The following is a 22,377-nucleotide window of genomic DNA, read 5'->3' as shown; positions in this document are numbered from 1 at the left end:
CTCCCAGATCTTGTTTAATCTAACAATTTCAATATGGCCTATTTTCACTCTTCCATTTTATTACTTTTTTTTCTCTCTCTCTCTCTCTCTCTCTCTCTCTCTCTCTCCCCCAGAGTAAGTTCTGACATTTATCTATCACTTCTTGCACATACCTGTTTATAAATTATTTTGCACAAGACTTTTTGCATCTGCAAATATGTTCATTTTTTTTTATTTCTTATAACGAATAATTTATTCTTTGTGGAACTCCACTGGCAAAATTTTTCAACTGGATAATCTTCATCTTATTACTATTTTTTTTCTTGGATAACAGCACTATCATTCTAATCATTTGTCTTGGACTGCTCTGAAGTTTTGCAACTAACACAACCTGCCCATGTATCTTGTTCTTGTCTGCTTCCAATGACCATCAGTGACAATTGGGTTTTATATAAAAGAGGGATTCAGGGAAAGTGGTTAGCTGGACTTGAGTCCTGGAGGTGAGGAGTACAAAAACAGTGATTATGTGTGAATGATGGTGAAAGTTTTTTTTTTTTTTTGGGTCACCCTGCCTCGGTGAGAGACTGCCAGTGTGTTAAAAAAAAAAAAATCTTTCTGATCTGAAACCAAACTGTTTGGTAAACAGCAGGTATATTATCCACTTTCTTAAATGGCTATATCCAAGAGCTCTAAAGTTTAAAGGATCTTCCCTATTATCTTTTTTTCAAATACTGGCACAAAGTTCCCTGTGTGTGTGTGTGTGTGTGTGTGTGTGTGTGTGTGTGTGTGTGTGTGTGTGTTTTTATCTGTTTGAAAGGAATTTGTTGCAGCTACAGGAGGAGAGCTCATTTAAGGTGTCCCTTGAGTATTTAATTTATTTTTTGGATCGCACAGCTTTGGTAGGAAACAGCTTCTATATTACAAGGAAAATATCAGTGGTTGTAGTGCTTACACATTTCATACCCCATTTCACTGTTCTATCATTCTCTATCAAAAACTGCTCCTTTCAGCATCTCTTCCTTAGTTTACTGTTTTGATTTTCTTAATTCTCCCTGGTGATGGTGTCAAGAAATTGTGATTATCTACTTTTTCACAAGCTTTTATTTTACTGTGTGTGTGTGTGTGTAGGTACATGTGTGTGTAGGTACATGTGTGTGTGTGTGTGTAGGTACATGTGTGTGTGTGTAGGTACATATGTGTGTGTGTGTGTGTGTGTGTAGGTACATGTGTGTGTGTGTGTGTGTGTGTGTGTAGGTACATGTGTGTGTGTGTGTGTGTGTGTGTGTGTGTGTGTGTAGGTACATGTGTGTGTGTGTGTGTGTGTGTACAAATATATGAATACAGGATTTTGTACTTAGGAAATTTCAAAAGAATAATTGCCTATACATATTCATTTTCATTTACTGTTATATTAAACATAGTATAAAGACTATTGTAATGCTAAAGTGAGCTGGAGTAGGCAAGAATGTTCACTGTATGCACAGTACTAACACAGAAGATTCTATAATACAATTTGCAAAGGTGATAGCTACATAACTAATTTTAGTAGATTGTTATTTCCATAATAAAATATCAATCATGACAAAATAACTAAGAATTTCAAACCCAATTAAAGTTTAAAATATGTGAATTTAATAACCCCAAACCTCATAAATAAAAAATTTGACAGAAAATATTAATAAGGGAATACATTGATATTTCTTCCTACTGTACATCCAAAAATAACCAGTGGCAGTGACAGACTTTCATGTCATAGATCAAAAATAATATTTTGATTAAAAGTGAATAAAAAAAAAAGGTTAAGAAAGAAATTCTTAACATATATGTTCCCTCACCATTACTTACTGTCAAATTCACCAAGCAAATATTAAAGGCTCTGGTCAAGTGCCATGAGTAGGTCAGACCCTTGCAGTAAATTACAATTATTGGCTGGAGCATTAACCTCATAGTCCTGCTGAGTTAGATCCAGGAGGTTGGGAATAGTAGTCTCAGGATCCATCAACAAGAGTGGGTCTTGTCTCCGCCCTCGTTTCACCAAACCCTGGCCAGACTGCCAGTTTGGGTTGGTGGCCAGTTTGAGTGCAAAATGGCCAGCTTGCATGAGGGCACCGTGGCTTCCAGTCACTAATCTCACTTTAGGAATCATCAACTGACCATCATTGATTCCCCCAGCACCAGCTAACAACATAGTAGCCATCTTGTCCCTAGGAAGACGCACTGTTGTAGAAGTCAGGCCACTACCTCCTGCCTGGTGCTCTCCAATCACTATACTGCCATCACCATTCACATTCTGCATATAAAAAAATAGGAAAAAAATGTATTTATCATAACAGCTTTTAAAGCCTCCAAAATCCTCAAAATATTCATTGGACTTTTATCACTGTGCAGTTTTAATTTGGTGAGCAAATTTTAATCTACGCACTATTTTTAGTTTAAGCAGAAGGATGGGCAAGCAGGATTTGTTCGTGTTAAAAAGATCCAGTATTTTACTAAAATGTGTTAGATCCCCCTCTCTCTTCTTAAATTTAACAGTCAACTTATTGCAAAGCATAAAAAACTAGATAATGAGGAAGAGAGGGATTAACACCAGGTTTTGTACACACTGGCTGGGCTTCCCTCCCTCATATTAAATCTGGAATTATTTTAGCATGCATATCTTGGACACTGGGTGCAACACATTAATGAGTTAATTTTGTGGGCTTTATGTATGCAAGATATACATTTTATACTAGCCAACATTTTGGGTTTTATGTGCCAAATAGTATATATATAAAATAAAACATGATGTAGATGTGCTTCACGCCCCACTGGGAAGAGGGTTTATTAAAAAAAAAATTCATGGTTAGAGAACATTACATAAAATTATTCCACAGCAGTGAAAATGGTGTTACATAAAAAATGTCTTATGGTAGACCAAAGACATTAAATAAAAGAATATGTGGGACTGCAGTCAGCTTTCATAAATTTCCTCTATTACAGTACAATTTTTTTGTAAATATGACTGAAAAAGAACATCCAAAATTAAACACCACACAGAAAGAATTTCAGAGTACATGCTATTTAGTTTTAATACATTTTTAATAGCATTTAAAAAAAATGGCAATATAGAGGAGCTTTATAAGAAAGCTGCCTCTAGGGGAAATGTACTGGATCCCTCTCAGTCGACACATGGTAGCCTGGTATAAAAACAATGTTCTCTAAGGATATGATAAAATAAAGTTGTGTAAATAAAACACAGCCGTTTAAATCTGTAGTGGAAGGAAGGAGGGTTAAGGGTCGTCTTGGAGTTGTTGTAATGATGAATTTAGGCTAAACATTTTGCAAAACAATATTTGCTTATTCCAGCAGTGTTTCTGATATCTTCTGGTAAGATGTTGAAAAGTCTGGGACTCCAGATGTTGATACAGTGTTCCCTTATTGTCCTCACTGCACCCCTGCTCCTCACTGGGTTTATTTTACACTTCCTCCCATATCTCTCACTCCAGTATGTTATGGCAGTGTGCAGATTTGGGACCAAGCCCTCGAGTACCTTCCAGGTATATATTATCATGTACCTCTCTCTCCTCCGCTCCAATGAGTACATGTTCAAGACTTGCAGGCGTTCTCAGTAGTTTAGGTGCTTTACTGGCTCAATGTGAGCCGTAAACGATCTCTGTATTTGTTCCAGCTCCGATATCTCTCCTGCCCTGAACGGGGCCATCAGCACTGAGCAATATTCTAAGTGAGGTAGCACTAGCGATTTGAAGTGTCACCATCGGCATTGTTTCCTTTGCTTTGAAAGTTCTCAATACCCACCCAGTCATCTTCCTGGCTGTCGTGATCTTTGTCTTGTTATGGTCTTTAAAAGAAAGGTCCGCTGACATAATTATTCCTAGGTCTTTTACGTGTTCCTTACGTTCTATTTGGTGACCCTCTTTAGTTTTGTATATAGTGCTCCTTTTGAGTTCTTCATTCTTTCCATACCTAAGCAGCTGGAACTTATCACCATTGAACGTCATGTTGTTTTCCACTGCCCACTGGAAAACCCTGTTTATGTCTTCCTGTACTTTTTCAGCATCCTCTACCGTACTGATTTTCATGCTTATTTTAGTGTCGTCTGCAAATGATGATACAAAAGTGTGCTGGGTGTTTTTGTCTATGTCTGCTATGAGAATGAGGAACAGCAGAGGTGCCAGGACAGTGCCTTGGGGCACTGAGCTTTTGACCTTGCTGTTGCTGGATCTTGCCCTGTTCACTACTACTTTTTGTGTTGTGTGTTAGGAAACCGAAAATCCATCTGCCTACCTTCCCATGCTCATTATATTCTGTTAAATTCTTTCTAAAGTACCAAGCTACCTCAACAACTCTTCCAGCCTCTGAATAATATCTTTAGTAACCCCACATTGATTTCTAATTTCTACAATCTGAATTCTCTGCATAATATTCACACAACTCATTACTTTCAAGCATGACATCTCCACTGCCTCAAACATCCTTGTTGCAATAATTAAAAACAATGCCTCGCATCCATATAAAAGTTGGTACAGTGGTATCCCAAGTTTCGAACTACTCCCAACTCGACCAATTATGTAAATGTATTATTGTAAATGCTTTTGCAAGTGGCTCTGGTGGCCTGGTGGTTAACGCTCTCGCTTCACACGGTGAGGGCCTGGGTTCGATTCCCAGCCAGAGTAGAAACATTGGACGTGTTTCTTTCCACCTGTTGTCTATGTTCCCCATCAGTAAAATGGGTACCTGGGTGTTAGTCGACTGGTGTGGGTCGCATCCTGGGACACTGACCTAAGGAGGCCTGGTCACAGACCGGGCCGCGGGGGCGTTGACCCTCGGAACTCTCTCAGGTAAACTCTCTCCAGGTAAGTGTATTTTTGGGGGTGTGAAAAGGATTAATCTAATTTACATTATTCCTTATGGGAACAAATTTGTTGGGTAACGGCACTCGAACAGCCTTCTGGGACGAAGAATGTTCAAAACTCTGGGTACTACTATACTCCACAGTACATTTCACTTTTGACCTCCACAGTAAACTTTTAAACAGATACCTCAACACTCTGCCTATCTTAGCCCTGTGTCTATGGTTCACCTCATCTTTCATAAATTCATCTGCTGATGTGTCCACCCCTCAAATATTTAAATACATTCAGTTCCTCTATAATGCTTCCTTCCTTCAATATAGATCCTCTAATCTTTGCACCTTAACTCTTAGTCTCATCACCTTGTTCTTTATGTTTACCTTAAATTTCTTTTACATACCGTCCCAAACTCCTCCACCAACCTTTGCAACTTTTTGTCAAAATCTTCCTCGAGGCTTTGAGGGTAACCGATGTTTCACTTGCCAACTACAGATGTGAAAAAGTGACATAAGCATTTCAAATTGCTGATAATGTATCAATTTCAAATAAAGAAAGATTTGCTTAATAATTAAAATGGACCAACAAACAGTAATGCCATTCTTGAGACACAAGTCGCCACACTAGCGTCTGAATATACAGTACTGTAATACCTACCTTATACCTGGCAACATACAGGCTACATAGTTAAAAGCAAGTTTTATTGAGAAAAACAAATGCCACTCATTAACAAACCAAAATGCAATGTGCACAATTATATTTAACAATTTTTGTAACAAAAAAAAAAAAAAAAAAAAAAAAATGGAAAAATTACTGCTCATGCATGTGCTATAACCAAAGTATACAGTCATGCCTCTGCCAACACTAATACAGTAGGGCCCTGCTTTATGGCATTCTGCTAACATGGCGATTTCAAATTACGACCAAAACTTGCTATACGGCTAGTGGTCTTTCTAATACAGTGGACCCCCGCATACCGTTGGCATCACATAACGATTAATCCGCATACCGCTTGCTTTAATCGCAAAAATTTTGCCTCACATACCGCTTAAAAACCCGCTCACCGCTGTTCGTCCGAGACACGTCCAATGTGCGCCTTAGCCAGCCTCACATGTTCCGCCGGTGGCATTGTTTACCAGCCAGCCTCCGCGGTAGCATCCAAGCATACAATCATAACATTTCGTATTATTACAGGGTTTTTGGTGATTTTATCTGGAAAATAAGTGACCATGGACCCCAAGAAAGCTTCTAGTGCCAACCCTACAGCAATAAGGGTGAGAATTACTATAGAGATGAAGAAAAAGATCATTGATAAGTATGAAAGTGGAGTGCGTGTCTCCGAGCTGGCCAGGTTGTATAATAAACCCCAATCAACCATCGCTACTATTGGTGGTACAGCTGCTGCTGCTGCACTGTCAGCTGCTGCTGCTGCTGCTGCAGCATCGTCTGCTGCTGCTGTAGCATCGTCTGCTGCTGCTGTAGCATCATCTGCTGCTGCTGTAGCATCGTCTGCTGCTGCTGTAGCACTGTCAGCTGCTGCTGCTGCTGTAGCATCGTCTGCTGCTGCTGTAGCACTGTTGTTGGTGTGGCTTATTGAGAATATACCAAGAAACAATTAACCCTAGAGGATTTGCCACCCAGGATAACCCAAAAAAGTCAGTTTCATCGAAGACTGTCTAACTTATTTCCATTGGGGTCCTTAATCTTGTCTCCCAGGATGCAACCCACACCAGTCGACTAACACCCAGGTGAACAGGGAAAAATGCCTGGAACTAGTGCTCATATTGGTGAATTTAAAGCCAGCAAAGGTTGGTTTGAGAGATTTAAGAATCATAGTGACATACACAGTGTGATAAGGCCTGTTCTGGAAGAAAATGCCAAACAGGACCTACAGTACTCAGGAGGAAAAGGCACTCCCAGGACAGTGTCTCATCAGTCATTGCTGCATCTTCAATGAAGATAAGTGTCATTTATTCTTCATTTAGTAGACTAGTACATGCACAATATATACTGTGCATGTACTACTCTACTATTGTGCATGTATCCTTCTCTTTGTGTGTAGGAAAATGTATATTTCACGTGGTAAAATTTTTTTTTTCATACTTTTGGGTGTCTTGCACGGATTAATTTGATTTCCATTATTTCTTATGGGGAAAATTCATTCGCATACCGATTATTTCGCATACCAATGAGCCCTCTTGCACGGATTAAAATCGGTATGCGGGGGTCCACTGTAATAAGATTCTCTCTACTCGACTTGGGTGCATTAAATGTTGTATATTATGTTAATATAGACATTTCCATTAATCCATCTATGATATTTTTTCAAAATTGTGTAATACAGGCTACATAACATATAAACATGATACAGACACCCACAGTATAAAAACTGACATGTATGAGATTTGTTTACCAAGCAGTTTGTAGGAGTGTCGAAGAATTATGTTTTCTCTAGTCAAATATTCCTTTCGTATGCCTTCACTCTATAGCTATTCGTGACCCTTGTGGGTTTAGCACTTTTTTTATGATTAATAATATCAATCACTCTAAAAATGGTGTGTTGCATGAGAATGGGAGTGTTGCTGTTTATTTATTGTGTACTACCTTGTCAAAGTATCATTCTTTCTAAAAATGATATTACATGAGAATGGAAGTGTTGTCTTTATTTATTCTACTGTATCACTGTGGAGACAACTTGTACACAATGTAAGGGGTTTGTATGAACATGTATGAACCATAACCAGACACTTTGTCAGTTTGTTTACATAGTACTCTGTGTGGGTGGGGTGGCAAGGCGGGCTACCCTACCTCCCACACTTGACTTTCTACAAATACTTTTCACCTCTCGCCCTACATTAAGACTATAAATATTTTAAGGTAAGTAATGAGAGTACTGTATATGCATTTAATCACTCTTGGGCGGTTTAAGCATCATAGTATGTGTGGGTGGGGTGGCCAGGAGGGCTAACATACCTACCCACACCTGACTTCTTACAATAAACACTAGTCACCTTTTGCCCTACATTAAGACTACAAATATTTTGAGGTAAATAGTGAGTGTACTGTGTGTGTATTTTACTTTTTATTTTTTCTAATGCCTAGTTCTACTGCTAACTTAATAAATGTTAGTGTAAACTTATCTGGCATTTATATGCGGATAAAAATGGCATTCTACTTTCCGGCAATGTCTGCTTTGCGGCAGTAGCCTGGAACCTAACCTGCCGTATAAGTGGGGCTCTACAGTGTTCATCAGGGGCACTTGGTGCCACTGAAAACTGTCAGATCAGACTTAGTTCAATATCTTTTGATCTAGTTTCCTCTGTTCATCAGAAAGCATGCAGACATCAATTCAGATGCCTTAGCCAATGCCCTAAAATGCTTACTCGGTTCATTTTCCTCTCTCATGGTCCCATTTCTTAAATGATACTAATTTACTGCATCAACTGTGACCACCTCTTTTGCACATTTCCTGCCAACACCACCACCTACTTCCTTTGTTCTTGTAGTGACCCACACGAGTTTGTTTTCCCTGAATATAATGTTCATCATAGGAGAAAAGGTAGCTTTAAATGTGGCTTTAAATGATTAACCATGGATGCTACACACCTCAGCAAATCTTCAATGCAAATGTCATCAAGAACATTCATTTGAGATATGAAGCGGGCTCTAGGATTCAAACCAGCAAAGGATCAACTAACTTTTCTTGTAGGTGGCAATACAGGTGGAGATTTCAAATTACAGCCTTTGAAAAATATTAAGGATGATCTACTTTTTTTTTTTTTTTTTTTTTTTTTTTTTTTTTTTTTTTTTTTTTTCAACAAGTCGGCCGTCTCCCACCGAGGCAGGGTGACCCAAAAAAGAAAGAAAATCCCCAAAAAGAAAATACTTTCATCATCATTCAACACTTTCACCACACTCGCACATTATCACTGTTTTTGCAGAGGTGCTCAGAATACAACAGTCTAGAAGCATAAACATATAAAGATACACAACATATCCCTCCAAACTGCCAATATCCCAAACCCCTCCTTTAAAGTGCAGGCATTGTACTTCCCATTTCCAGGACTCAAGTCCGACTATATGAAAATAACCGGTTTCCCTGAATCCCTTCACTAAATATTACCCTGCTCACTTATTATTACTTATATTACTTATATTATGGAATAACAAGAAAGTAAGGTAATAAACACAGTGTTTACAGTTGGTATGTCATATTTTTGTCCCGTTTTAAAATACAGTGGACCCTTGGCTAGCTCGACCAACGTGATTCGTCCCGAACCTGTCCGTCCAGCCTGAGCGCCTCAGCTGCCCTGCTGTCATTGTTTACAAGCCAGGGTGGCCAGTTCCATGCATACATTCGATACATTTTGTATTATTCCATTGTTTTTAGTGCTTGTAACTGCTAAATAAGCCACCATGGGCCCAAAGAAAGCTTCTAGTGCCAACCCTGTGGTAAAAAGGGTGAGAAATACTATCGAAATACTATTGTACCAGGGTCAGCTGCTGCTGCACCACCGTCACCTGTGCTAGTCGAAGATGTGGAGAGACTGTTGTTGGTGTGGCTTAACGAGAAACAATTACCGAGAAACAACCCCAGAGGGTTAGCCACCCAGGATAACCCAAGAAAGTCAGTATGTCATTGAGGATTGTCTAACTTATTTTCATTGGGGTCCTTAATCTTGTCCCCCAGGATGCGACCCACACCAGTTGACTAACACTCAGGTGAACAAGAAAAAAATGCCTGGAACTAGTGCTCATATTGGTGAATTTAAGGCCAGAAAAGGTTGGTTTGAGGGATTTAAGAATCGTAGTGGCATACACAGTGTGATAAGGCATGGCGAAGCTGAAAAATTCCAATCCCAACAAGTATTCAATTGTGACAAAACAGGCCTGTTCTGGAAGAAAATGCCAAAACTGGACCTACTCCCAGGACACAAGCCTATGAAAGACAGGCTAACTTTCTTGTTTTGTTGTAATGCTAGTGGGGATTGCGAAGTGAAGCCTTTACTCATGTATCACTCTGAAAATCCCAGAGTGTTCAAGAAAAACAGTGTCTCATCACTCATCAATACTCTTCAATAAAGGTAAGTGTCATTTTAACATTTATTTATAGTTATTGTGCATGTCTCATTGTTTTCTTTGTAGGGAATTGTATATTTCAGGAAAAAAAAATATTTTTTTTAATACTTTCGGCTGTCTGGAATGAATTAATTGGATTTCCATTATTTCTTATGGGGAAAATTAATTCGGCTAACGATAATTTTGTCTAAAGATGAGCTCTCTGCAACGAATTAATATCATTAGCCGAGGGTCCACTGTACTGTATTGACACCATCCTTTCTCACAAAACTGTTACTTGCCGATACTGCAACAATGCATCCATTAAAGTAAGAGAAGCTTCCAAACACGTTTGATCTGAATTTCTTCCCAAGAACACTACACCCTTAATTCAACCAGTGGATCAGTTTGAAGAACACTGACTTTCTTGTCACCTGAGAATTGGTGATAAAAATTTTCCCTTTTCTTAGGGATGCATGTCCTTATCTTATTCTGCCCAGTGGGCACATTAGGAGGGGCAATATTCATCAGATGCATTTTAGTGCCCTGTGGCTATTTACTAGTTTTGATGGGAAGCTGGTTACTGAACTTGGGTGAGGGTGTTTGTCCTGTTCTGCTGAGGCTTAGGCAATAGGATCCACCTGCCTCAATTGGGAACCACATCGCCCAGATTTGGACAATATTTCTTCCCAGAACATTGGAAAATGGCTCAATTCAGTGTATGCTGTCAGTGGCCTTTGAAACCCCCAGCAAGAAGAATAGTTCAGCATTTTATTAAGTCTTTCAAGTTACTTTGTTAAGAAAGCTTTCATGAAACTTGTTACAATTATAGAATAAGCCAACAAAGAATTCTGGAGGAAATTTAATATTCTGAATGCTATCAATATCAGTGATGGAGCTTGAGAAAGAGTTGGTCACTACATTGAACAATGCATGGAAGATGATGTGGCCAGAAAGTGTTAGTGATTTTCATAGATTCGAGCCATCTTTTCCATATGTACACTTGGAGATTGCCATAGACAGGTGTGTAGGGTGTAATGAGGCTTTGCAGGTTTACTGGAGTCTCATGATAAGCCTCTTGGCAATGAAGTTTATACAGCTCAATAAAACTGCAAAACTAGAAAAACAAGTTGGTTTGTGGCAAGTATTAAATGATTCAATGTGATGAGGCAACAGAAATCCTGAATGAGTGCTACGGGAAAGTGTGTGGGGAAAGAGCCAATAAAGAGCTGTCTACATCTAGGACACGTCTACTTGATTAGAAACCCTCCACAGGCCCTCTATCATGACTTATGAAATCGTAATGACATGATTGTGGCCAGCTGGTCCAGTGGCTTACACACTGGCCTGGAGTTTTACGACTCGCCACGAGTTCAATCCCCTCCCGTGGTATGGTATGTCCTCTATCATCCAGCAGAAGCAAAACTTTTATTCCTATATGTTCTAGCATCATTGTCAACTCATCAAGTTACTCAGACGATGAAGTGGATAACATTTTTCCCTTCGTCTCCCTTGCACTAATTCATTCATTGTATCATTCTCTCATTTTCTTAACCAGTCTTACTTAACTCCTTTTCTTCCTTAACCTAATGTAATTCCCATCCCCTTATCCAACTTCCTCTCTCCCACCAAAATGTGCTAATGCTGGCTTCAATGAAGATAACTTTAACATGGTACTCAACAATGAACTTGTCTCTGGTGAGTAGTACTTACTTTTTAAAGTTAATATTTTAATTATTTGTGTGTTGTTTCTTTGCTCAGGTTGAATCAAACATTTGGGATTAAATGAGATTTGTTTCTTATACAGAATTGTGTCTAACTTTCAGGAACTCTGCTGTATGACTTCTTCTCTTATCATCCCTGTTTGCTTTGTGAATCAATCTTTGGTGGAGAATCAGGTCACTGCTTTTTTTTTCAGTCCAGGAAGATGTGACCTACCCATCCATGTCTGTCTCTCTCTCTCGCTTTATCTCGATAGAACTGCATATTGATCAAACAGAAATGAGCACCTCTGAATCTATATTGGTTTATACTAATGAAGCTCCTCTCTAGGTGATCCAGTATACTCTCAAACTTCTCCATTACTTTGGAAAGGATTTATGTCAATGATACCAGCCTGCAGTTAGTGGCTAGTGGCTTCAGTCTCCCCGATTCTTGAATAATGGGATTACATTAGCTAACTTCTAGCTATCTAGTACTTGTCCCATTACTCAAAATTTGTTGAGGATCTTGCACAATAGTTTACCTCTTCCCTTAGTATCCATGGAATATGTTCTCAGGGCCAATGCTTTTGACATATCCAGTTCTTTTAGCATCTTAACCACTTCTTTATAGATGGTGGCTGGTACTTCTACAAATATTTTTCCTCATTAAGTTTTTCTACTAAATACATGGCTGTATAGCCCTTGTGGCTTAGCGCTTCTTTTTTATTATAATAATAATACTAAATACATGATATTTTGTGTATGCTATTTTATACATGTATAAAGTTAGTAGATGAATGGTTCAGAGAACCGACATGTTGATAAATTAGACACATGTGCAACTCTTGGGTATCTTTATTGAGGAAACGTTTCGCCACACAGTGGCTTCATCAGTCCATACGTAGGAGAAACTTGAAGAACAGGAGGAGAATGAGGTAATCAGTCCCTCAACCTTGAGTCGATGTGGTCAGTCCATCAATCTTGAATAGAATATGGCATACGTGCGGAGAAGGAGCTTATAAACCGTTGGCAGGAGAGGTGCAGCAGTCATAGGTGGTGTCACATTTGTTCAATGTGGAAGTAGGTCGTGCCCAAGAATTAGGCAAGCGAAGAATTCCCAAGTATTAAGATCCCAAGAAGTTGCAGTGTCTGACAGGTTTGTAGATGAATGGTTCAGAGAACCGACATGTTGATAAATTAGACACATGTGCAACTCTTGGGTATCTTTATTGAGGAAACGTTTTGCCACATAGTGGCTTCATCAGTCCATACAAAGGAGAATCTTGAAGAACAGGAGGAGAATGAGGTAATCAGTCCCTCAACCTTGAGTCGATGTGGTCAGTCCATCAATCTTGAATAGAATACGGCATACGTGCGGAGAAGGAGCTTATAAACCGTTGGCAGGAGAGGTGCAGCAGTCATAGGTGGTGTCACATTTGTTCAATGTGGAAGTAGGTCGTGCCCAAGAATTAGGCAAGCGAAGAATTCCCAAGTATTAAGATCCCAAGAAGTTGCAGTGTCTGACAGGTTTGTAGATGTAGATTCTCCTTTGTATGGACTGATGAAGCCACTATGTGGCAAAACGTTTCCTCAATAAAGATACCCAAGAGTTGCACATGTGTCTAATTTATCAACATGTATAAAGTTAGCTGTCCTGGAGGTGCGAAATACAATTCCTGCACTTTAAAGGAGGAGTTTGGGATACTATTTGGAGTGGCATCTGAACTGTTGTATCTGTGAGCCTCTGCAAAGACAGTAATTGTGTAAATGATGGTAAAAGTCCTTTTCTGGGTCACCCTGCCTTGATAGAAGATGGCCAGCATGTTAAAAAAAAAAAAGAGCTCATATTGTACTTCCCACCTCCAGGACTCAAGTCTGGCTAACTGGTTCCCCGAATCCCTTCGCAAAATATTACCCTGCTCACTCCAACAGCTCATCAGGTCCCAAAAACCATTTGTCTCCATTTACTCCTAACACTTGGGAAATACATAAAACCTACTGTATCAATTGATTTAGCAACAACAGCTAAAGTCCGATGGTTACTGTTACTATAGTGGCAGGACAATCTCTTCCCTTTATCCTCCATGAATGTCATTACCAGCCACCTGCTCTCCCTCTATTAACCTGTTATATGGAGAGTTTAATGTACCTCGTTAAAAGTGAATATCAAACCTCCCATGTTGGTACATTAACTTCACCATTGCTGGCTCTGTTAACTTACCTCTTCCCATTTTCCAGCCTCCATTTTCTTAATATCTTCATGACTGAAATTCTTTATGATCAGTAGCTTTATTTTATAACCTCCTTGCTTTCTCTACTGTTCTTAGTGCTATTCTTATACTCTGCTCTAAGCTTCCTTCTGTTCAGTGGTGAGTTGTATATTAGTGTGTGCTTCTGTACACACACCCCTACCTACCTATTTGTGGATGCAGTGGTCAATTCTCAGATCCTGGCCCTGCCTCTTAACTTGCCATTCTTGAGATTCACTTCCTTGTAGTCTCATGGGTCTTACACCTGTTTTTAGAATTATATATGGAACCTTCCTCCACCACTCTGGGACTGGAGAAATACAGTGGACCCCCGGTTAACGAACTTTTTTCATTCCAGTAGTATGTTCAGGTGCCAGTACTGACCGAATTTTTTCCCATAAGGAATATTGTGAAGTAGATTAGTCCATTTCAGACCCCCAAACATACACGTACAAACGCACTTACATAAATACACTTACATAATTGGTCGCATTTGGAGGTGATCGTTAAGCGGGGGTCCACTGTACTTCCTAACATCCTCATGGCTTATCTGTGTTCCCATTTCTCATCTCTAACAGCCTATCTGTGTGTGTTTGTTATCTCTCATCAGTTTTGAAACCACATGTAAAAAATATAATTAAGAAACATGAATGTTTTAAATTAGGCAGTAAAAAAAATTGCTGACAAATGAAAAGGCATATCATGTTCAAAACATTTAAAATATCAATAAAGGGTTTAATAAAAAAAAAGCTAAAAATTAAATTAAGAAGCAAAATACACACAAAAAATACAGGGACACTGCAAGCACCAAGTCGTATAGTAATTACTGTATAGTGAACACTAGGTAGCTTCAGATTCAGCAAGCATAACAACTACTCTTACTAATAAACACAAATATTTTATGAATTAAACAAACTGATGAACATTTAGCATCATTCACTTGAGGCAACATAATGTCCTGACTGAGGCACTATGGTGCCTTTCATTTAACATGAGACTGTAACATGCTTTTTGTCCATGCTTAAGATAATACCTACATTCAAATTAATGTTTCAATTTTCAGGTACATGCAGAAAACTATGGCACTCTGTGTAATGCATAATATAAATTATTATAAGAAAAAAAAATCCAACTAAAGTTTTATTATGTGCTAAATGTTCTAAAAATAATCAAATCAAACAACTTCTGACAAACACTAGGTTTGAATTTGGAAGATTGTGCAGTGATCCCTGTACCTTTCTCCCCTTAGCCTCATCACTTAATGTCTGAGGGTCAGGGGATGTAGTGGAGCTTGCAGATGTGCCAGCAGGGCTTGCTGGAGCTGACACAGAGTAGCCAGCAGTCTCGTCACGTCCACTCACCAGTAGATTACGAAGCACAGAATGGCTCTTATTTGTGATGACATTCTGGGAGGCAGAAATCCCTCCACCGGGACGCCCTCCCCGAACTGTGATCGGCTCCTTGCTGATCAGTAACTGCTGCATAGTTGGCGCGTGGGGAGTTTCTAAGAGGCGCAAACCTCCAGATTGCAGTTGTTGATGCAGTGAGCCATCCTGATGCTGCTGTTGCGAGTTTAGATGTTGTCGTTGGCAAGTTGGTGAACAGAGTTTTTTATGGTTGAGGAGGGGAGATGAATTTGGCGAGTGTCCCCGCTTGATAGGCACTGACACTAAGTGAGTATCAACTGTGAGTAAAGGCGGTGGAGGATCAACTGTCTCCAGTACCATTACAGGCGGAGGATCAAGTAATGACGTACTACTTGGTGATCCATCCAAATCGTCTGTCAAGAAAAATAAAATAATATAACACTTTTAAATTGCAATTAGGTTTTTAGATAGCTGGAACAGTTAGAACTCATTTACTGGGAACCCACAAAGGCTCTGAATATGTACTCTATGGAGCAGAGGAAGAGAGACAGACAGACATGATAATGTACACATGGAAGATACTTGAGGGTCTGGTTCCAAACCTACACACTACCATATGTACTGGAGAGAGATATGGAAGTGTAAAATAAACCCAGTGAAAAGCAGGGGCACAATATGAGAACCCTATGTCAATATCTGTGGTCCCAGACTATTCAACACATTATTATTTATTATAATCAAAAAGAAGCGCTAAGCCACAAGGACTATACAGTGCTGCAGGGCAGGAAGGAAGCGAGGGCATCAGGTGGCAAAAGGGAGATGGATGAGTAATAGGTTACGGATAACAGCGGGGCAGTGGATGGTGAAAGGGTAAAGGGCAGCAAGAGACAGAACTAGAAAGGGCTGAGGGGAGTGCGAAAAGTATCATCAGAGTTTGTGGAGTAAATCTGTTGTTGTCAAGAAGTCAATGAGAGAGTCAGGATTAAAGGAGGGTCCATCAGCAAGAAGGGAAGGTAAAGAGAGAGTAGTAGAACGAAGACGATGGAGGTAAATTTTGCGTGCTCGTTGTTAGAGAGGGCAGTCTAACAGAATGTGGCTAATCGATACTGGAACTTGACACTGCTCACAGAGAGGAACAGGGTGCCTCTCCATGAGATACCCATGAGTAAGACGACTGTGACCAATGTGAAGGCGGGAGAGAGTGGTCTCCCAACCTCGGCACTGATGACAAGAAGACGGCCAGTAACCTATGCTCGGTTTAATAGAATGAAGTTTGTTACTGAGCAGAGTTGACCAACATTGTTGCCAACGGGTGCGAAGGTGGGTAGCTATTGCAGCAAAATAGTCCAGAAATGGAACACCTCGATAGGAAATTGGTAGGTCATGTACTGCTGACCGCGCAGCAGTGTCTGCCTGTTCATTGCCCTGTACGTCGACATGACCAGGGACCCAACAAAAAACAATATCTTTATGTTTGGTAGAGATACGGTGTAGCCAAAGTTGGATACGGAGAACTAGGGGATGAGATGTATCAAATTTTCGTATAGCCTGTAGAGCACTAAGGGAGTCTGAGACTACTACAAATGATGACACAGGCATAGATGCAATACGAATAAGTGCTGCAAGAATGGCATACAGTTCAGCAGTAAAAATGCTAGCTGAAGATAGTAAATGTCCCCGCACGACGCTGTCCAGAAACACTGCTGCGAATCTGACGCCGTCTGAAGACTTAGAACCATCTGTGTACACAGCGGTGGCATGAGAATGGGAGTGGAAGTGATCAAGAAAAAGAGAGCGGGAAGCCACCGTAGGCAGTTGAGCTTTCGAGCAAGGGAGTGAGAAAGAACAGACCCGAACAGCTGGAACTTCCCAGGGGGGTAGGGAAAAGTGAGATGCTACATGAACATATAAAGGTGGTAACTGAAGGGAAGACAAGAGTGAATGTAGGCGAAGAGAAAAGGGACGGAGCAAACAGGGGCGGCGAACGAATAAAGAATGTCTACTAATATCGGTGACCATTCTATAAATGGAAGGATTGTGTAGATCGTGAGAGCGTACATAGTAGCGAAGGCAATGGGCATCACGGCGATCAGACAAGGATGGAACATTCGCTTCTGTATAGAGGCTCTCAACAGGGGAAGAGCAAAAAGCACCAAGGCACAAACGTAATCCTTGGTGATGGATAGAGTTAAGGCTAGAGAGAGTAGCAGGAGAGGCCGCAGAATAAATCTGGTCACCATAATTGAGTTTCGATAAAACGAGGGCTGAATGTAGGCGAAGCAGAGTTCGACGATCAGCTCCCCAGGAAAGATGAGCAAGGGTTTTAAGAAGGTTTAGCCGGCTGTGACAAGTTGCCTTCAGAGAGGTAATGTGAGGTTTCCAGGATAACCGACAGTCAAAGAGAAGGCCTAGAAACCTGACTGTATCACGTTCAGGGATACGGGAGCCATAGAGATACAAAGGATGATCGGAGATAACAGAGCGTCTAGTGAAAGTAATTTGGTGAGTTTTGGTACTTGAAAATTTAAATCCATGCGTGGTGGCCCAAGTGGAAACACGGTCGACCGCATGCTGGAGAGAAACTGCAATAAGATGACAGTCAGCGCCTGCACAAGCAATAGCGAAGTCATCAACATAGAGTGATGACCAAATATTGGGTGGAAGAACAGAGGCCAAATCATTTATAGCAAGGAGAAAAAGTGTTGTGCTTAGAACACATCCCTGAGGGACACCTTCAGCTTGGACGAAGTCCAGGGAAAGAACATTATTGACTCGAACATGGAAATGTCTGTCAGTTAAAAAGTTCTTAAGGAAGGATGGTAGATTGCCTCGGAGGCCTAAGGAATGGGCCTGGGCCAAAATATTATACCTCCAAGTTGTGTCATATGCCTTCTCATGGTCAAAAAATATGGCAATAACAGTGATTATTCGCAATGGCATTACGAACATACATATCCAAGCGTAGTAAGGGGTCTATGGTAGAACGACCCTTACGAAAGCCATATTGACTAGCGGAGAGACATTCCATCACTTTGCAAACTGCACTAGTAAGAGCGATGGGGCGATAGTGGGAGGCATCATGTCCTGTAGTACCCGGTTTGCGGAAAGGGAGAACAATGGCAGATTTCCACAGCTGGGGAAGAACTCCTTGTGCCCAAATAAGATTGAAGAGGTGTAAGAGGACTACAAGGGCTGACCGATGTAAATGTTGTAACATACGAATATGAATGTCGTCAGGCCCAGCTGCCGATGATCGGCAAGCTGAGAGCGTTGCCTCCAGTTCTTGAAGTGTAAAAGGCACATTATACTGTTCTTCTCTGAGAGAAGAAAAGTCCAAGGGTACTAACTCTCTGGCAGACTTTGAGGAAAGAAACGAGGGGCATAGATGGATCCCTTGGGAAATACGGACCAGATGTGTGCCAAGTTCAATGGCAACGTCGAGAGGGTTTGCTACGTCAACACCAGCGACCCGTAGAACAGGAGCCGGGTCAGGAGAGTATTTACCACTCAATTTCCTCACTTTTTTCCAGACTGCACTCATAGAAGAAGCAGACGTGATGGTGGAAACATAGTCTCGCCAACAAGTGCATTTAGCTTCACGGATGACACGGCGAGCGATCGCACGCTTCTGCTTAAAATCAAGAAGTCTCTCAGCAGTTCTATTGTACCGGTACCTGCCCCATGCAGCACGTTTCAAACGTACTGCACAAGCACAAACAGGAGACCACCAAGGCACGCACTTCTGAGAATGCCTGCCTGAGGTTTGGGGTATAGAATGAGAAGCTGCTGTATAAACTGACGTCGAGAAGATGTGTAGGAGCTCATCGATGGAGGATGAAGAAGGAACCTCACTAAAAGCAGTGAGGTGTGAGTAAAGATCCCAATTTGCCCGATCAAATTGCCAGCAAGGGCTACGGAAAGGTGGTGAATAGGAAGGAGAAGTAAGAATAATCGGAAAATGATCGCTGTCATGTAAGTCCGGTAGAACAGACCAGGTGAAGTCTAGTGCAGTGGAGGAAGAGCAGACTGATAGATCGATGCAAGAGAGAGTACGAGTACGAGGATCAAAATGGGTGGGAGTACCCGTATTTAAAACATGGAGGGGGTGAGAGGCGAGAAAAGCCTCCAACTGAATGCCACGTGAGTCACAATGAGACCCCCCCCCAGAGGAAATGGTGGGCATTAAAATCACCAAGTAACAGAAGTGGTGGTGGTAAGGATGAAACAAGAAAGAACATAAGAACGAAGGAACACTGCAGAAGGCCTACTGGCCCATGCAAGGCAGGTCCAAGTCTCCTACCGGCTTAAGCCAATGCACCCAACCTAGTCAGGTCAGGTCACATTGACTTAAGGGAGGAACACGGCAACCGACCTGGTAGCACAAGCTATCAGGTCCAACTCACACCCACCCACATCCACTCATGTATTTATCCAACCTATTTTTAAAGCTACACAACGTTCTGGCCTCTATAACTGTACTCGGGAGTTTGTTCCACTCATCCACAACTCTATTACCAAACCAGTACTTTCCTATATCCTTCCTGAATCTGAATTTTTCCAACTTAAAACCATTGCTGCGAAAAAAAACCATACCCCCGGCCGGGACTGAACCCGCGGTCATAGTCTCAAAACAACAGCCCGTCACGTTAGCCATGGTTTATTTGCAATCGTGTCATTACGATTTCTTGAGTCATGTTGATGGCAGTGAAGGGACTTGAGCTAGAGTTCGTCACGGCCACGCTAGCTGGAGATTCGTCTGTAAAAACTTGCATTTGTGGTCACAGAGGTGCCTGTGCTAACTTTCCTATGGTGTAGAAATATGCCTAGTTGGATGAATCTTATTGTGGCTAGCTGGTCTAGTGGCTAACGCGACGGGCTGGAGTTTTGAGACTCTATGACCGCAGGTTCAATCCCGGCCGGGGGTATGGTTTATTTGCAATCGTGTCATTACGATTTCTTGAGTCATTGCTGCGAGTCCTGTCTAGGCTAGATATTTTCAGCACACTATTTACATCCCCTTTATTTATTCCTGTCTTCCATTTATACACCTCAATCATATCCCCCCTAATTCTACGTCTTTCTAGAGAGTGCAGATTCAGGACCCTTAGTCTATCCTCATAGGGAAGGTTTCTGATACATGGGATCAACTTTGTCATCCTCCTTTGTACATTTTCCAGAGAATTTATATCCATCCTGTAAAACGGTGACCAAAACTGTGCAGCATAATCTAAATGAGGCCTAACCAAGGATGTATAGAGTTGAAGAACAACCTGAAGACTCCTATTATTTATGCTTCTTGATATGAAGCCAAGGATTCTATTAGCTTTATTGTGAACACTTATGCACTGTTGTCTTGGTTTCAGATTACTGCTAACCAGAACTCCTAAATCTTTTTCGCAATCCGTAATATTAAGATCTACATTATTTAGTTTATATGTGGCATGGTTATTGTCCTGTCCAACATTTAGAACTTTGCATTTGTCTATATTAAACTGCATCTGCCACTTCTCCGACCACTGCATCAGTCTATTCAAATCTTCCCGGAGTGCTCGAATGTCCTCGTCAGAATGAATTCGACGGCCTATTTTGGTGTCATCGGCAAACTTGCCGATGTCGCTCTTTATGCTCTCATCTATGTCGTTTATGTAGATTGTGAACAGCAGGGGGCCCAACACTGACCCCTGTGGAACACCGCTCATAACGCTTCCCCACTCTGATTTCTCCCCATTTATGCAAACTCTCTGCTGCCTATTTGTCAACCATGCCTCTATCCAGGAAAAAATTTCTCCTCCTATTCCATGTGCTTTAATTTTCCTCAATAGTCTCTGATGTGGGACCCTGTCAAAGGCCTTACTGAAGTCCATATACACAATATCATATTCATTACCATGATCTACCTCCTCAAATACCTTAGTGAAAAAAGTTAATAAATTCGTAAGGCAGGAACGCCCCTTTGTAAAACCATGCTGAGATTCATTGATTAATTTATGCTTTTCAAGGTGGCTACGAACTGCCTCGGCAATTATTGATTCCATAAATTTTCCCACTATGGAGGTTAGGCTTATTGGTCTATAGTTCGAAGCTAAGGACCTGTCACCTGTTTTGAAAATAGGTATCACATTTGTCATTTTCCACTTATCTGGCACCATGCCAGTTTGTAGTGATATGTTGAAAAGATTAGCCAAAGGTGTGCTAAGCTCCTCTTTACATTCCTTTAGAACCCTTGCATACAGTTCATCAGGGCCTGGGGATTTGTTAGGTTTTAATTTATCTATTTGCCTAAGGACCATGTCACTTGTGACCCTAATCGTGCACAGTTTATTATCGTCCTGTTCTACATAATTTATCATTACTGGAATATCGCTGGTATCCTCCTGTGTAAAAACTGAGAGGAAGTATGTGTTAAAAATTCTACACATTTCCTTATCACTGTCAGTGAGCTGACCCGAGGAACTTTTGAGTGGGCCTATCTTGTCCCTGATCTTACTTCTGTATACCTGAAAGAATCCTTTTGGGTTAGTCTTCGATTCTCTTGTAACTTTAACCTCATAATCTCTTTTTGCTTTTCTAATTTCCTTTTTTATTTCTCTCTTTAACTGAATATATCGATTTCTTAATTGCCCCTCTCCTCTTTTGATTTACCTATATATGCCTCTCTTTTGACCAATCAGATATTTTAATCTATTGTTCATCCATTTAGGATCATTTTTGTTTGATCTGATTTCCCTATTTGGAACATAATTTGACTGAGCAGCTAGAACTATGCCCTGGAAAGCATCATATCGGCAACCATCACCACCTACCTGACCCTTAGTCAGGTCATTCCAGTTCAGCCCACCTAAGTAATTTTTCAGTCCTATGAAATCAGCCAAGCGAAAGTCAGGGACGGAGACTTGATTGCCATTATTAGGGGAATTCCATGATATATTAAAACTGAGTGATTTGTGATCACTTTCCCCAAGCTCATCATTAACCTCAAGATTATTAATTAGTGTTTCCCTACTGGCAAGAACCAAGTCAAGGAGGTTATTTCCCCTAGTTGGCTCTGTCACAAACTGTTTTAAAAAACAATCCTGGATCGTATCAAGAAATTCACCTGACTCTAAATTTCCTGTCAAATTGCTCCAGTCAATCTGTCTATAGTTGAAATCTCCCATTAGCACAACATTTTCAT

The 22,377-nt window shown here is 40.7% G+C and overlaps 1 protein-coding gene and 1 long non-coding RNA gene across 9 annotated transcripts in view; one reads left to right on the top strand and one right to left on the bottom strand.

The window, feature by feature from the left end:
- The window catches only part of LOC128686390 (protein similar), a 688,895-nt gene that overhangs the window by 17,490 nt on the left and 649,028 nt on the right, over positions 1–22,377 (bottom strand). For 6 of the 8 annotated variants that reach the window (XR_011393121.1, XM_070093685.1, XM_070093687.1 and 3 more), the window contains 2 exons: positions 15,072–15,616; positions 1,922–2,269 (listed from right to left, as the gene is read on the bottom strand). Coding sequence is in view for 7 of the 8 variants with exons in the window: in XM_070093685.1 (XP_069949786.1) it covers positions 1,922–2,269; positions 15,072–15,616 (893 nt within the window). In the remaining variant the exon portion in view is untranslated. The remainder of the gene's footprint in view (positions 1–1,921; positions 2,270–15,071; positions 15,617–22,377) is intronic. The other 2 variants (XM_070093688.1, XM_070093684.1) reach the window with 1 other exon arrangement.
- Positions 1–22,377, top strand: part of LOC138853929 (uncharacterized) — a 104,975-nt gene that overhangs the window by 61,277 nt on the left and 21,321 nt on the right. The window lies entirely within an intron of this gene.

This window comes from Cherax quadricarinatus, chromosome 43, assembly GCF_038502225.1.
Source record: "Cherax quadricarinatus isolate ZL_2023a chromosome 43, ASM3850222v1, whole genome shotgun sequence".
Taxonomy (NCBI): domain Eukaryota; kingdom Metazoa; phylum Arthropoda; class Malacostraca; order Decapoda; family Parastacidae; genus Cherax; species Cherax quadricarinatus.
Note: the sequence above shows the minus strand (reverse complement) of the source record. Positions and strands in the feature narration are given on the sequence as shown.